We start from the raw sequence: 16,406 nt of genomic DNA on the forward strand, positions 1-16,406 counted from the left end.
ATATTTCTAAAGTGGAAACAGATAATTAATATTAGACCTTTCTTTTTTTTCTAATATTTGCATTCTATTTTCCTCTCCTCTCAGTGCTGTTTTTACTAAAACCACAAATTTTGACAAGTTGTGTTATTTTCACTTAGTTCAAAATATTCTAAATTTCTCTTGAGATTTCTTTTTTGGCACATGTGTTATTTAAAAGTGTGTTGTTTAATCTCCACAAATTTTGGGAATTTTCTAGTCATTTTTTGTTATCTATTTCTAATTTAATTCCATTGTGATCTAAAAGCAGAGATTGTATGATTTCTATTCTTTTAAATGTGTTAAGTTTTTTTATGGCCCAAAATCTTGGTGAATATTTCATCTTCATTGACAAGAATGTGTATTTTGTTGTTCTTAGTTGTAGGCTGGCAATGTAAATTATATTTAATTAATTAGTGGTGTTGTTGTGTTCAACTATATCCTTATAGGCTTTTTCTACCTGCTGGACCTATATCCATTTTTAACAGAGGGGTATTGAAGTCTCCAGCTATGATAATGAATTTATCCATTTCTCCTTGAAATCTGTCAGTTTTTGCCTCACATAGTTTGATGCTCTATTGTTAGGTGCATACACATTTATGGATTATTATGTCTTTTGAGAGAATTGACTCCTGTATCATTGTTAATACTTTTCGTTATCCCTGATAACATCTTGCTTGGAAGTCTGCTTTCTCTGAAATTAATATAATTGCTCCTGTTTTCTTTTACTACTTGTATTTTTAGTATTGTGGATGCTATTATTAGTACAAGGACTAAGCCAAGTCTTAGAGATCATTTGGACTTTGTTATTATGTTCTCATTTACATGGTGCTTTAATTTAAAGGTGAGTGTTGACCTCAGAAGAACCTGAGAATTTTTCTTCTCCAGTTCAGACTGTATGCATAATTTAACAATTACATGTAAATAGCAGTATTCACTTCAACATTATCCTTCAAATGGGTCTCCTTCATAGAGTAGTCCTTTTCAGAAGGATTTCATCTATTTTGAATTTTTCCTAAGGTACCTCTTTATGCATATGAGTTTGGTTGATTTAAATTAGATTAATAGCTTCATCTTTTCTATCCTGATTATTGCCATTCTTCCTTTTCTTCATTAGGACTGTGGCCATTGGAGGCAGGAGGCATAGGCCTAAGATCTTCCTGAAATGCAAGGAAACCATTCTTGTGTTCTTCAGTCTTGAGATAATTTTCAGCATGCATTTTCATTCCATTTGCTTGAGTATAACATATTTATAGTGGGTATTTCAATGTCACTTCTGTACATTAGGAACACACATACAGAACCTCCTACAAAATCATCCTGATCTGTACCTCTTTTCTCTTCCCTTCTTGTGTCTCTAGGTAAGTGTGAAATCGGCTGGGCCTACTACTGCACAGGAGCAGGTGCTGCTGCTGCCATACTTCTGTGCACATGGCTGGCTTGCTTCTCTGGCAAGAAGCAGAAGCAGTACCCATACTAAGATGGAGCCACCAAGAATAAAGAGAGGAGAAGATGGGCTGAAGGGGCTTGGAGGTACTAAAAAATCCAGCTACTTTCAAAAGGTGTAATAGTGGTTCTAATTAGTACAATGCTAATGAAATAAAATCCAATGGAATCAGAAACATTATGTATTGTGGAAGGGTTGTACAAGATTTACAAAAGAAATGAGCGCTTAGAATGATAGGGGGAAAAATGGACCAAAGGCTAAAAATATTGAGGGGGTATTAGTTGTTTCTATTCCATAGAGTATTATTAATGTAGAACATATATGCAGGCAAAACAAATCTATATATGCACACAAGGGTTTTAGATTTTTTTAAAGGTAAGGACTCAGATAATCAAAAGGGCTAGTAGAAACAGTATTATGTTGAGAAGTCGGGTAACCTGCAGATGTTCCCTGTAGGTCATGGTGCTTCTGAAAGCACACAAGCACATAGAGACATACACATTCACATACATGCCCATGCACAAACATATAAAATTGTCACAAATACTGTACAGAGGTTTAGGTATGCATTACTCCTCTGTTTTTAATATACATTTAAAATACTGTATTGTCACTTTATAAAGCATACATTAAACCTAATAAATGTACCAATAAGCCACTCTATCAGTATTTTGTATAGTCTGCATAAACTCTTCATGCCCTCAACCTGTTGTCAGTGTTTATGCAGACCTTTACAGTTAAGCCTTTGTGTTTCAATATTATTCAAAACATGCTACATTTCTCTGAGTAGCTTCTGCTATTATATACTTATGAAGTAAAGGGGAATATTTCTATCCTTTTTTCAGGCATTAGATCTTATTTCTTTTGTCTGTTATTATACTGTGCTGTACCACATTTATTTCAATATTCACTTTGTGGGGGGGAAAAAGCAAAACATGCTATTTTGTTTGTATTTGAAAAACTCTGTGAATAAACTCTCTCTTTAATCAATAACTAAATGAGTCGTAGAGTCTTAAGTTCCCTGATTTGCTTCTTTAATCTCATGAATATAGCCTTTTTACTCCAATGGTCCTGTAAATTTTTCTTTTTCTTGTAAGGCCTCAGATTAATTCATGGGATATTAAAGGTGAGTATGAAATAGTTCCTGCTTTCAACTTCAATGCTTTGCAACCAGAATTCTAACTTCCTTTTCACTGCACTTCAATCATGACTAAATTTTTATGAGAGAAGTTTCTTGTTTATTTAAGATTACATTTGAGAGAGCAGTGAGAGCCAGCTCATGGTTCAGGAGGTGTCTGGGCCAACAGTCTCCTGGATGATGAAAGAGTCACCACAAGCTGCATGTGACCTGCTGCTCCTTTGCTTTTACATGTGCTGTATCTTCAGTACTTCTGTGGTAGGGGAAATTTCACACCTCTCTTTCAGGAATCTTGGCCACTTGAGAAAGATTATCCCACACTCCTGATCCCAGCATTAAAACCTTGGCTAAAGAGAAAAATTTCAACCCTTTCATGACTCCCTAACAGAACCAAGTCCTTCAGGAGCCAAGATTTGCATACTGGATGATGGATAGATTGTTTTATTAGACAATGCTGAGGTATTGCGTCAGATCCTTAAAAAACTTCAGTTATAGTTAGTTTCTAAATTATATACTTTCACATCTGGCTATTTATACATATAACTATATTTTCTGTTCTCTCTATATAATTATCATCTTAACTTGAATATCTGAATATCATGCTTGCTTCTGGTATTTTTAATCATCCAGGGTGAGGATTCATGCTGCCCTGAAAGAACAATACAAGAATCTGGCCAATAAAATTCTGGGCTTTTTGAGGCTTTGTTGCTATGGTAAAAGTCACTCTGTTCTCAAATGCTTAATTCATAATGTGCTGAATGTAATTTGATTGTCTCTTGTCCACTGAGCAGAGGATTTGTCACTCTGGGTTTCCTGCAGAGAGGGTAAGATGGCACTTTGCTTCCTCAATTAGACCATCATTTTCCTGTACTGTTGGTGCTTTTCAATTTTTTTCATGGCACTTTTCCTGTCTCAATAGTATTATGACTTCTTAGTTCCCATTATCAAGTTGAAGTTCTCTATGGAATTCATTAAGGTCTAATTTCTTGAACAGATTTAATGACAACCTTATAATTTTTTTATAGTTTTAATGATTTTTTAAAATTTATCTTTATTGTTGAAAGTGTTTCAGATGTTCCTCCTTTCCCCCCATTGACTCCCTCCCCCGACTTCCATCTCCTCCCCAGGCCTCCACAAACTATTGTCTGTGTCCATGGGTTATACATGTATGTATATAAATTCTTTGATTAATCTCTTCCCACCCACTTCCCACCTCCTCTCTGAGATTCGTTAGTCTGTTCCATGCTTCTATGTCTCTGCATTTATTTTGTTTGTAGGTTTATTTTGTTCATTATATTCCACATATAAGTGATATCATGTGATATTTGTCTTTCTCTGACTGGCTTATTTCACTTAGCATAACTACCTGGAGAGTTTTTTATGATTTTAGACATTAGTGAACTTCACTAGATTAAAAGGTTGATCGCTTTGACGTGATTACATCAAAAGAGAAACCTTTATATCTCAAATTCTGACTACTCATATGTGGTATTTTTTTTATTTTTTTTTTAGAGCAAGCAAAGGATATTTATTCAGAGCTTTTACAGCAAGGGTGTCATCCATCATCACTGTGTTTGGCAGAGACACAAATACAGGCAGAGAGTGGTAAATATTTATAGGGAGGGAAAGAGAATGCTTCAGGTATGCCCTGATTGGACTTTGTTGAATTGAGGAAGCTGTAAGCAGGCTAACTGGTGTGTCCTATGTGATTGACTAGGAAAGGATATTTGGCTTTCTCTTGTTATTCCTAAATTGAAAGTGTGGACAAAAACTAAAAAAACTGACAAATATTAACCAAATCTTGATTGGTTTGGCCAATTACTCTAAGATTATTATTTACTTTCTTGGGTTGGTTACTACAGACAGTAGGTTGGTTTCCTGGACAGGTTGTGGCTTAGTTTTATGTTTATATATAATCTACTTCTTATGCATTTTTATATTAATCTCTCACCTCTAGCACCATTTTATTAGGTAGATTATAACATGGCTTCGCAACAACATTATGAATACATACTTCTATGTGCTTCCCACGTAATAGTCAAACAGTGTTTAATCCTTTTTATTAATGGATAATGAAAAGAACACTTTTACTGCTTCAATATCATCAGTAGATATCAGTCTATTCAGGTTTTCTGATTCTTGCTGGTTGAGTTTTGGAAGATTGTATTTTTCTAGGAATATGTCCAATTGGTCAAGGTTGTCCTGTTTATTGGTTTCTTTGTCTACCCATGTTTGAGTCGTTTGTCTACCCATGTTTGTCTAGCTGTTGAGTCGTTCAGTGGCTGCTCCCTGGGTGGCAGTGGCTCCTTGGGCTGTGGCTGCTCCTTGGGCGGTTGTGGTAGCAGCTGCTCCTCCGTTGGTAGCAGGCCCTCTGGTGGGTGCTGTTCACAGCTGTGGTGGCTCTTCTGGCTGGTGAGGGGAGGCTTCACACACAGCAACTGTTCCTCAGACAGAGCGTGTGGTGATCAGGAGACCGCTGTTGCTTGGATCTTTGGGGGAAGTCTAACCTTTCCGTGGGGAGAAGCAGGGCTCGTCTGAGTTCACGTAGTCGCGCTGCTTGAGAGCTATTGCTTCTGGGTTAGTAGCCGATCTCTGGATGCCGGTAACAGCCACTCAAGAATGCGCTGTCTCCGCGGCTGAGCCGGTGCACCGGGAGAGGTTTCAGCCTCAATCTCTAGCCGTCCCCTTTTTCTAGGAGTCCTCTGTCTTTCCTGGCTGCAGACTGTCTCTCAGCTGAATCTCCTCTGCTTACTCGGGCTGTATGTTACCCGTTTCAGCTGCTCACCCTTATCTGCTCCGGGACAAGGCACCCACACGTCCATCTAAACCGCCACCATTTTCTCTTCCCCAGTTTATTGGAATAGAGTTGTTCATAGTATTTTTTTACTATCATTTTTATCTCTGTGGGGTCAGTTGTTACTCTACCTCTTTCGTTTCTGATTTTCTTTAGTTGGGTCCTCTCTCTTTGTTTTTTGGTGAGTCTGACAAGAGGTTCAACGATCTTGTTTATCCTTTCAAAGAACCAGCTCTTGGTTTTATTGATCTTTTTTGTTTGTTTGGTTGGTTGGTTTTTTTTGCTCTCTATGTCATTTATTTCTGCTCTGAGCTTTATTATTTCCTTCCTTCTACTTACTCTGGGCTTTCTGGTAGCTCTCTTCCTACTTCTTTAAGTTGTAGGGTTAGATAACTTATTACTAGTTTTTCTTGTTTTTGGAGGTAGGCCTGTAGTGCAATGAACCTCCCTCTCAGGATTGCTTTCATTGTGTCCCATAGATTTTTGGTTGTTGTTCTTTCATTGTCATTTGTTCCCAGAATGCTTTTTATTTCTTCTTTGATTTCTTTGGTAACCAATTCATTGTTTAATAGCATGCTATTTAGCCTCCATATGTTTGATTGTTTATGATAGTTTCTATTGTAGTTGATTTCTAATTTCATGCCACTGTGATCTGAGAAGATGCTTGATATGATTTCAGTCTTCTTGAATTTGTAGAAACTTAGCCTATGTCCTAACATGTGGTCTATCTTTGAAAATGTCTCATGTGCACTTGAGAAGAATGTATATTCTGTAGCTTTGGGTGAAATGTTCTGAAGATGTCAATTAGTTCCATCTGATCAAGTGAGTCATTTAGAATTGCTGTTTCTTTGGTAATTTTTTGTCTTGAGGATTTATCCAGTGGCGTCAAAAGGAGATTAAAGCCCCCTACTATGATTGTGTTGTTGGTCTCTCCCTTGATATCTTCCAGAAGTGTTTTTATGTGTTTGGATGCTCCTGTATTGGGTGCATATATGTTTACCAGAGTTATATCCTCTTGTTGTATTGAGCCTTTTAGTATTATGAAGTGGCCTTCCTTATCTATTGCTATGGCCTTTACTTTGAGGTCTATTTTGTCAGATATAAGTATTGCTACCTCAGTTTTGTTTTCATTTCCATTTACCTGAAGAATTTTTTTCCATCCCTTTACTTTCAGTCTGTGTGAGTCCTTTTTCTGAGGTGAGTCTCTTGTAGAGAGAATATATATGGGTCTTTTATAACAGTCCCTTTAGCATTTCTTGCATTCCTGGCTTGGTGGTAATAAACTCCCTTGGGCTTTTTGTGTGTGTGAAGCTCCTGAATTCACCTTCAATTTTGAATGGTAGTCTTGCTGGATAGAGTATTCTTGGATTCAGTCCCTTGTTTTGCATCCCTTTGTATATTTCATTCCATTCCCTTCTAGCCTGACATATTTCTGTTGAGAAATCAGTTAATAGTCTAATGGGAGATCCCTTGGTGACCTTCTGTCTATCTCTTGTAGCCTTTAAGATTCTTTCTTTGTGTTTTATGTTTGCCAGTTTAATTATGATGTGTCTTGGTGTGGGTCTTTTGGGGTTCATCTTGCTTGGGACTCTTTGTGTTTCTTGGATTTGTGTGACTTTTTTCTTCCCAAGTCTGGGAAGTTTTCTGTCTTGTTTCTTCAAAAAGGTTTTCTATTCCTTGCTCAAGTTCCTCTCATTCTGGTACCCCTATTATGCAGATGTTGTTTCTTTTCAAGTTGTCCCAAAGCTCCCTTAAACTCTCCTCCTGTTTTTTAAAATTTTTTCCAGTTGCTGCTCTGCTTGGGGGCTTTTTTCTACTTTGTCTTCTAATTTGCTGACTCAGTCCTCTGCTTCTTCTAGTCTACTGTTGAAACCTCCCATTGTGTTTTTTATTGCAGCTATGTCATTCTTCATTTCCTCTTAATTCTTATTCATGTTGGTGAATTTCTCATTCAGCTCCTTATAATTCTCACTGAGTTGTGTGTATTTGTCATCCAGACATTTGAGTATTCTTATAACCATTACTCTGAATTCCTCTGCTGACAAATTACTTGCCTCCATTTCATTTATTTCCATTTCCGGCAATTCCTCCTTTCCTTTACTTTGGGGTGTTTCTCATCTCCCCATTTTTGCTTTCCCATTGTATTTGTTTTTATTTCTTAGATCCAGCTGCTATGCCACCCATTTTTTGTTTTGTGTGTGTGTGTGTGTGTGTGTGTGTGTGTGTGTGTGTGTTTGGGGATGGTGAGGGGTGGTCCTATGTATTCGGCGATTTGTGTGACCCAGTTGTGTGGTTTCTCAGATTTCCTGAGCTGGGTATTCTAGTGGAGCCCCCTACTTGAGTTATTTGGGCTCTCCTGATGTAGTTGGGTCTTAAATGTTAGTTTCTCGTTTGTGGATATAGTCTCCTCACAGGTTGCCAAACAATGTGTCTCACCCCTGGCCTCATCATGCAAGCTGTGGCAGATGTGTTTGTAGTTCCAGCTATTGTAGTATGGGTTGCCTGAAATCTCACTGGCGTGCGTCTCACCGTGAGGTCCCAGACCCACGGCAGGGTAGCGGGGATGCTGGGGTCCACGGTTGAGGTAGTGTAACTCTGGCCACTGTGTTGTGACTGTTACCCAGGAGGTGTTGGTGAGTCTCAGGATGCCCCTCCTGTCAAGATGCATGAATCCCTGCAGAGATCCCAAACCCATGTCCTGGGAGGCAGGCATTCTGGCGTCTGTGGGTGTGACAGCAGGACTCTGGCCAGTGTGGTTTCACTCTGTGAATCACGAGAGGGTCCAGGGGCCAGTGGCTGGGTATGCGGGCATCACGGGTTCTGCTGCTGAAGCAGTGCAACCGAGGTATCCAGGAGCCGGCAGCCAGGAGTTGTGAGTTGAGCGGGGTCTGCAGCTGAAGCAGCATGGAGTTGGCCAGAGAGCCATGCACTCAGTGTCTCACCGAGGGGTCTAGGAGCCAGCAGCCTGGGAGGTGGGAGTCGTGGAATCTAAGTTTGAAGCAGTGCAACCAAGGGGGTCAAGGAATTTGCAGCTGAGGAGGTGAATGTCACTGTGTCTGCAGCTGAAGCAGTGTGGACTTGGGCAGAGAGGCGCACTCTAGGACTCACTGAGGGGTCCAGGAGCCAGCAGCCGTGAGGCAAGGGGATTTGCAGTGGAAGCGGTGTGGCCTTGGCAAGAGAGGCATGCACTCCAAGACTCACCAAGGGGTCCAGGCACCAAGGTGGGGGTCAAGCAGGGTCTGCGGCTGAAGCAGCATGGGATTGGCAGAAGGGGCAGTCACTCTGGGACTCACAGGAGCTGGCAGCTGGGGAGGCTGGAGTCCTGGGGTCTGCAGATGAGGTAGCAGGTCTTTGGCCAGAATGGCTGTAGGGCCCGGGGAGGTGTCTGAGGCCAGTCTGGGTGGTGGTGAGGCTGGGCTCCTAGTCACAGCAGTTCTCCCCTTCAAGATGGCATGGTTTCTGTGCCAGAGCCTGCTGCCTGGAAGTGCTTGCAGTGGTAGCAAGGGCTCCCCATTCAGGACAGCCTGTCCTGCCAGCCCCCGAGACTCCTGCAGGATCTAACTGTCCCTCAAGCACACACACACACACACACACACACACACACACACACACCACGTCCACACACTCCCCTTTCACTCCCTCACTCGCTCACAGTCTCTTCCTCACTGCTGTCCTGCCAGCTGCCATCTTTACAGATGTCCATTTCTTAAATCTATTTCTTCATCTGTCCTAGGTGCCTTTTCTATAGGCTGTGATAATAGCATTCACTTTGATGGCTTGGGGAACCACATCTCTCTTCTGAACTTCTGGTCCATATATCAACCTTTTCTCTAACATGAACTCATAGAAGTCCTATAAGATGTTCTAATTCAGTGTATGTCAAACTGGATTCTGATCTTTCTTACCCCATTCATTCTATTTCCTGTGCCAGAAGCCTAGTTATTGCTTGTAATTCCTCCCTTATTTTATTTTATGTATCTAATCAATTCTACCTTCTATAAACTTACCAATATGTCCCCTCACCTTTTGCCTTTACTCCCGCAATCTACTTTAAGACAACCATTATTTCTCATCTATCTTTTTATAATTCTATCTTTAATCTGGTCCCTCTAATTTTTTCTCTCAGCCTACTGGGTTTTCCTAAACTGATAAATATTATTATTCGCTTCTTCTTTAATACCCTTCAATGGACCTTGTTGTTTTAGTACTACACTTACACGCCTTAGTATGACATATGGTTGTTTTATAATCTGGCACCTATATTTCTCTTCAACCCACCTGGTGAACTGAGGGACACCCCCTCCCCCATGCATGAATTTCATGCACCAGGCCTCTAGTAAGATTATAATGGAGCTGAAAAATTCTTATCACCCAGTAACATCTTAACTGTCATAATGTGGTAGAGCAATGCATTACTCATGCATTTGTGATGATGCTGGTGTAAGCATGTCTACTGCACTGCCAGTTGTATAAAGTATCACATGTACAATTATGTACAGTACATAATACTTGATAATCATATAAATGACTATTACTGGTTTATGTATTAACTATACTATAAACTCTTGAACTAATAAATGGAGAACATATATCCTTTTCAAATACCCATGGAAAAGTTATGGAAACTGACCATACTTTAGGCCATAAAGTTCCAAAGCAGTAATAACCTATAAACCAATTTTTAGCAGAATGCAATTAAATTCAATATTAACAATCAAAGATGCTAAAAGGTAAATAACAGTAGAAATCATGAATTTCATAAAAATAATTTCCAAAGAAAGTTAGCAGTGTTTAGAGAAAATTTACAACTTTAATGACATGTATTTAAAAAAAGAAAGCTTAAATATAACAATAGAAACTACAGCTGAAAACAACAGAAAAAATACAAATGAGAATAAAGGAAATAATAGATTAGACTAGAAAATAATTAACAAAATATTTAGATATTACCAAAAAAACCAAAAGCTGATTCTTTGAAGAAAAAAAAGGTAGTAAATCTCTAAAAACATCTATATTACTAAAAGGGCAATATGCTAATTAGGCCAGGTCAACTGGACATCTTCCGGTTGTCCAGTCCTCCTTCCAGACAAAGCCACGGTGGTGGAGGCCGAGGCAGAGGTAGTTAGGGGCAATCGGGCTGGCAGGGGAGGGCAGTCAGGGGCAATCAGTCTGGCAGAGGAGGGCAGTTAGGGGCAATCAGGCCGGCAGGCAGAGTGGTTAGGGACAATCAGGCAGGCAGGCAGATGAGCAGTTAGGAGCCAGCAGTCCCGGATTGCGAGAGGGATGTCCGACTGCCAGTTTAGGCCTGCAGGATTAGGCCTAAACTGGCATTCGGACATTCCCCGAGGGTCCAGGATTGGAGAGGGTGCAGGTCAGGCTGAGGAACACCACCCTCCCCTGCTATGCACAAATTTTGTGTACCGGGCCTCTAGTATATCAATAAAAAGAGAAAGAAGTACTATTTTATTTTTCCCATCACCATTTATTGCCTCTATGCCCTTTTCCACCCTTACCCATCCACCTGCACTCCCTGCAATCACTACTGTTGTCATGAGCTCTCGCTCTCATTTTTTTTTCTTTTTTGCTCATCCCCTCCCCACTCTCTCCCACCCGCTGCCCCCCAGAGGTCTGCCTGCTCTCTATCTATGAGTCTGTCTCTATTTTGCTTGGTAGTTCAGTTTGTTCATTAAATTCCACATATGAGTAAAATTATATGGTACTTATTTATCTCTGGCTGGCTTATTTCACTTGGCACTATTATTAAATAAAAAAATTATTCTTCAGGCTAGTGTATGCTACAGTAAAAATCAATAAAAAATTTCAATTGTTTAACCGGGGACGGAAGATGGCGGCGGTATAGGCAGACGCGTCCCAGGTCGTGTCCCGGAGCAAATGGAGTGAGCAGCTGAAACTAGTAACATCCACCCCGAATTGGCGAAATTGCTCAGCTGGTGAGACGGTTTGCAGCCGGGAAGAGCAGAACTCCCCTGGAAAGGTAAAAAAAAAAAACAGGGATTTGGGCAGGAAAGTTTGCCAGACCTCTGAGCCCAGAGAGTCGGAGGGAGACCGTGTGGCAGACAGCTGCGTCCCTTGGGACAGGCACAGCCCCTGACGGGGGGAAAGGAGAACCGCTGGATTCCTGGCGCCTCCAGGGGAATTGAGAGCTGGGTTCTGTGATCACGGAGGACTGAGCCTAAAGGGGGCAGCCTGAAGAGCTGACCAGACCATGCAGTCCCGGTAAGAGAAGAAGCTTACAGAAACCAAGCCTTCCCCGTTTCCGCGGCCGGCGTTTGTTTGTTTGTTTTCACTGAATCCTGTTCATGGGACATTTCAGATACAGACACTCACCTGTGCTGAAGAGAGGGAGAGTGCGCGGAGGAGTGGAATCTGGGGAGAGACTGAGGAGAGAAGGGGGGCCGGGAGAGGTGGCAGCGAATTGAGTGCTGAGACACCCCTGAGCCCAGGACCGGGGCAGCCATTCTCTCCAGAGAGTGAGACTCCTCCCCCCAGCCCCCAGGCAAGGAGCACAGCCACACCCAGATTCCACCCTGTATGAGATCAAGGATTAAAATAACCTGATCAGTCCCTGGGAGTTAACAGGGTCTGGCCTATAGAGGGATTTTCAATCCCAGCAACAACACAGCGCTGGTAACTATTACGCAGCCAGCTCTGGGCAGTGAACTTCCACTGGACAGAGAGGCCCTATAGCCTCAGAGGCCAACCCCAGAACACTGCCACCCAGAGGCTGACCCACAAACTGACTCTTTGCTAAACACAAAATAAGGCAGTCTGGGAAACAAATGCGGCTTGCTTTAAAATAAGGACTGTGGTTTACAACACAGAGGAACAGTGTATCGCAGGGAAACTCAACACTCTCCTGAATACCTGGCAGGTCTAAGGCGAGCCACACTGAAGAATAGAAGAACCGAAGGACCTTCACTACTGCAACTTTTTTTTTCTTTTTTCACCTTTTAACTAAGAAACCAATTTTTTTCTTTTTTTTTCTTTTCTTCTTTTTTTTTTCTTTTTTTTTCTTCTTTTTTCCATCAACTGATTTTACCCTTTTAATTACTACCTTCTTATTTTTAACCAGTATTATTACTGCTACCATTTTACCATTTTTTTTTAAAGTGCCATTTTATTTTCTCTTTATTTTATTTTGGGATTAGTGTTCTCCATTCTATTTTCATCGTTATATTATTGGTTGTTTCTAGTTTGCATTCATCTCCAGGGAGCTGTTGCTGGAATTTCTTGGGATTAATGGCTGTTCTATAGGAGTATTCTCCTCATATAAAAAAGTCTCTTCCCCTCTTCCACTTCGTTCTCTCTTTTCGCTCTTTTTTTTTTCTTTTCTTTTCTTTTCTCGCTTTTATTTTCCCCCCTCCTTTTTCCCAATTTCATTTTTGCACTCCTTTTTTTGGTCCCTACTTTTCTTTTCTTTTTTCTCTTTTATCTTTTTCTCTTCCTTCTTCCTTATCCCCTAATTCTCTTAATTCAGGTGGTCACCTTTATTTGGGGTTATTAATATCGTGAATATATTTGTGTATAGTGCCTGGTACGTGGTGCCTTGTTGTGTTGTATTTTGTGCCTTTAAATCAACGCAGCAAATCCAAGCAACAGCAACCTCCTGAGCACCACACCCTCTGCTGAGGAACAGCAGTTGTACGTGAAACCTCGCCCCACCAGCCAGAAGAGCCACCACAGCTGTGAACAGCACCCACCAGAGGAGCTGCTGCCAACTGAAGAGCAGCTGCTACCGCAACCACCCGAAGAGCAACCACAGACCAAGGAGTCACTGCCACCAAGGGAGCAACCACTGAACGACTCAACGTCTAGATATGTCAGTGAGATCAAACACGGGTAGACAAAGAAACCCCCAAAGGAAAGAGAAGGAGGACTCTCCAGAAAAGCAGCTAAGTAATACAGAGGCATGCAACATGACAGAAAAAGAATTCAGAATAAGGGTCCTAGAGTGCGTAAACCGGATGGAGGAAAAAATCGACAACCTCTGCAAGAAGCAAGAAGAAACAGATGAAAAAATCGATAACATATGGAAGAAGCTAGAAGAAACAGATGAAAAAATCAACAACTTAAGTAAGACCCAAGAATAAATAAAGAGTGATATAGCTGCAATGAAAAACTCCATTGAAAGTATCAACAGTAGACTAGGAGAAGCGGAGGACCGAATTAGTGAATTAGAAGACAAGGAAGCAAAACACGCCCAAAATGTACTGCAATTGGAGAAAAAAATTAAAAGACAGGAGGAGAGCCTAAGGGAGCTTTGGGACAGCATGAAACGAAACAACATACGAATAATAGGGGTGCCAGAACAACAGAAGGATGAACAAGGATTAGAAAACCTATTAGAAGAAATAATATCAGAAAACTTCCCTGAGGTGGGGAAGAAAAAAGTCACACAAGCCCAGAGAGTCCCAAACAAGGTGAACCCGAAAAGACCCACACCAAGACACATCATAATTACCATGGCAAATGTTCAGGACAAAGAGAGAATCTTACAGGCTGCAAGAGAGAGACGGAAAGTTACATACAAGGGATCTCCCATTAGATTGTCAAATGATTTCTCAACAGAAACACATCAGGCCAGAAAAGAATGGACGGAAATTTACACAGTGATGCAAAGCAAAGGACTGAATCCAAGAATACTCTATCCAGCAAGGCTATCATTCAAACTTGAAGGGGAAATAAGAAGCTTCACAGACAAAAAAAGGCTAAGGGAGTTTATCACCACCAAGCCAGCAATGCAAGGAATGCTAAAGGGACTGGTATAAAAATAAGAAATAAAAAGCTCAGAAAGAAAACAGCCACACAAAAACAGAAATGGCTACAAACAAGTACCTTTCAATAATAACTTTAAATGTAAATGGACTAAATGCTCCAAACAAAAGACATCGAGTGGCTGAATGGATAAAAAAACATGACCCATACATCTGCTGTCTACAAGAAACCCACCTCATTAGAAGGGACTCACACAGACTGAAAGTGAAAGGATGGAAAAATATCTTTCAGGCAAATGGAAAGGAAAAGAAAGCTGGGGTAGCAATACTTATATCGGACAAAATAGACCTCAAAGTGAAGGCCATAACAAGAGATAAGGAAGGCCACTTCATAATACTAAAGGGATCAATACAACAAGAAGATATAACCCTGGTAAACATATATGCACCCAATGCAGGAGCACCCAAATTCATAAAAAAACTCCTGGAAGATATCAAAGGAGAGATCGACAACAATACAATCATAGTAGGGGACTTTAATACACCACTGACAGCACTGGATAAGTCCTCTAGACAAACAATCAGCAAAGATACAGCAATCCTAAATGACTCACTAGATCAGATGGACTTAATAGACATCTTCAGAACACTTCATCCCAAAGCCAGGGAATATACATTCTACTCAAATGCTCATAAGACATATTCAAAAATAGACCATATATTGGGTCACAAGCAAAGTATCCCCAAATTCAAGAAAATTGAAATCATAAAAAGTGCCTTCGCAGACCACGATGGCATGATATTAGAAATAAACTACAATAAAAACAACCCAAAATACTCAAACACCTGGAAGCTGAATAGCATGCTATTAAATATTGATTGGGTTACCAATGAAATCAAAGAAGAAATTCGAAACATCCTGGAAACTAATGACAATGAAAACACAACAATCCAAAACCTATGGGACACAATGAAAGCAGTCCTGAGAGGGAAGTTTATAGCTCTACAGGCCTATCTCAAAAAACAAGAAAAAATGGTAGTAAATCATCTAACTCTTCAACTCAAAGAATTAGAAAGAGAGCAACAAGAAAACCCCAGAGTGAGCAGAAGGAAGGAGATAATAAAGATTAGAGCAGAAATAAATGACATAGAGACCAAAAAAACAATACAGAAAATCAATGAAACCAAGAGCTGGTTCTTTGAAAGGATAAACAAGATTGACAAACCTCTAGCCAGACTCACCAAGAAGCAAAGAGAGAGGACCCAAATAAACAAAATCAGAAATGATAGAGGCGAAATAACAACAGACCCCAGAGAAATACAAATGATTGTTAAAAAATACTATGGACAGCTCTACTCCAACAAACTAGACAACCTGGAGGAAATGGACAAATTCCTAGAAAAATACAACATTCCAAAACTCAATCAGGAAGAATCTAAAAATCTCAATAGGCCAATAACTATGGAAGAAATTGAAGCAGTCATCAAAAAGCTTCCAGCAAACAAAAGCCCAGGACCAGACGGCTTCACAGGGGAGTTTTACCAAACATTCAAGGAAGAACTAAAACCTATCCTCCTCAGACTACTACAAAAAATTCAAGAGGAAGGAACACTTCCAAGCTCATTCTATGAAGCCAGCATCACCCTAATACCAAAACCAGGTAAAGACAACACAATGAAAGAGAATTACAGGCCAATATCCCTCATGAACATAGATGCCAAAATCCTCAACAAAATCTTAGCAAATCGGATCCAGCAGTACATCAGAAAGATCATACACCATGACCAAGTAGGATTTATCCCAGGGATGCAAGGATGGTACAATATCCGCAAATCAATAAACGTGATACATCACATAAACAAATTGAAAGAAAAAAACCACATGGTCATATCAATTGATGCAGAAAAAGCATTTGACAAAATTCAACACCCATTTTTGATAAAAGCTCTCAGCAAGGTGGGAGTAGAAGGATCATACCTCAACATAATAAAAGCCATATATGACAGGCCCACAGCCAACATCATACTCAATGGACAAAAACTAACACCATTTCCCCTAAGAACAGGAACAAGGCAGGGATGCCCCCTCTCACCACTCCTGTTCAACATAGTACTGGAAGTGTTAGCCATTGCAATTCGGCAAGAAGAAGAAATAAAAGGCATCCAAATTGGAAAAGAGGAAGTGAAACTGTCCTTATTTGCAGACGACATGATATTATACATACAAAACCCTAGAGACTCCATCAAAAAGCTACTGGACTTAATACATGAATTTGG

The 16,406-nt window shown here is 40.4% G+C and overlaps 1 protein-coding gene across 2 annotated transcripts in view; it reads left to right on the forward strand.

The window, feature by feature from the left end:
• LHFPL6 (LHFPL tetraspan subfamily member 6) overlaps positions 1–2,455 on the forward strand; it is a 268,570-nt gene extending 266,115 nt beyond the window's left edge. For both annotated transcript variants that reach the window (XM_036297741.1, XM_036297740.1), the window contains one exon: positions 1,377–2,455. In XM_036297741.1, coding sequence (XP_036153634.1) covers positions 1,377–1,495 — 119 coding nt within the window. In that variant the 3' untranslated portion in view covers positions 1,496–2,455. The remainder of the gene's footprint in view (positions 1–1,376) is intronic.
• Positions 2,456–16,406: the final 13,951 nt, after the last annotated feature.

This window comes from Myotis myotis, unplaced genomic scaffold, assembly GCF_014108235.1.
Source record: "Myotis myotis isolate mMyoMyo1 unplaced genomic scaffold, mMyoMyo1.p scaffold_m19_p_3, whole genome shotgun sequence".
In the NCBI taxonomy this organism is placed as follows: Eukaryota; Metazoa; Chordata; class Mammalia; order Chiroptera; family Vespertilionidae; genus Myotis; species Myotis myotis.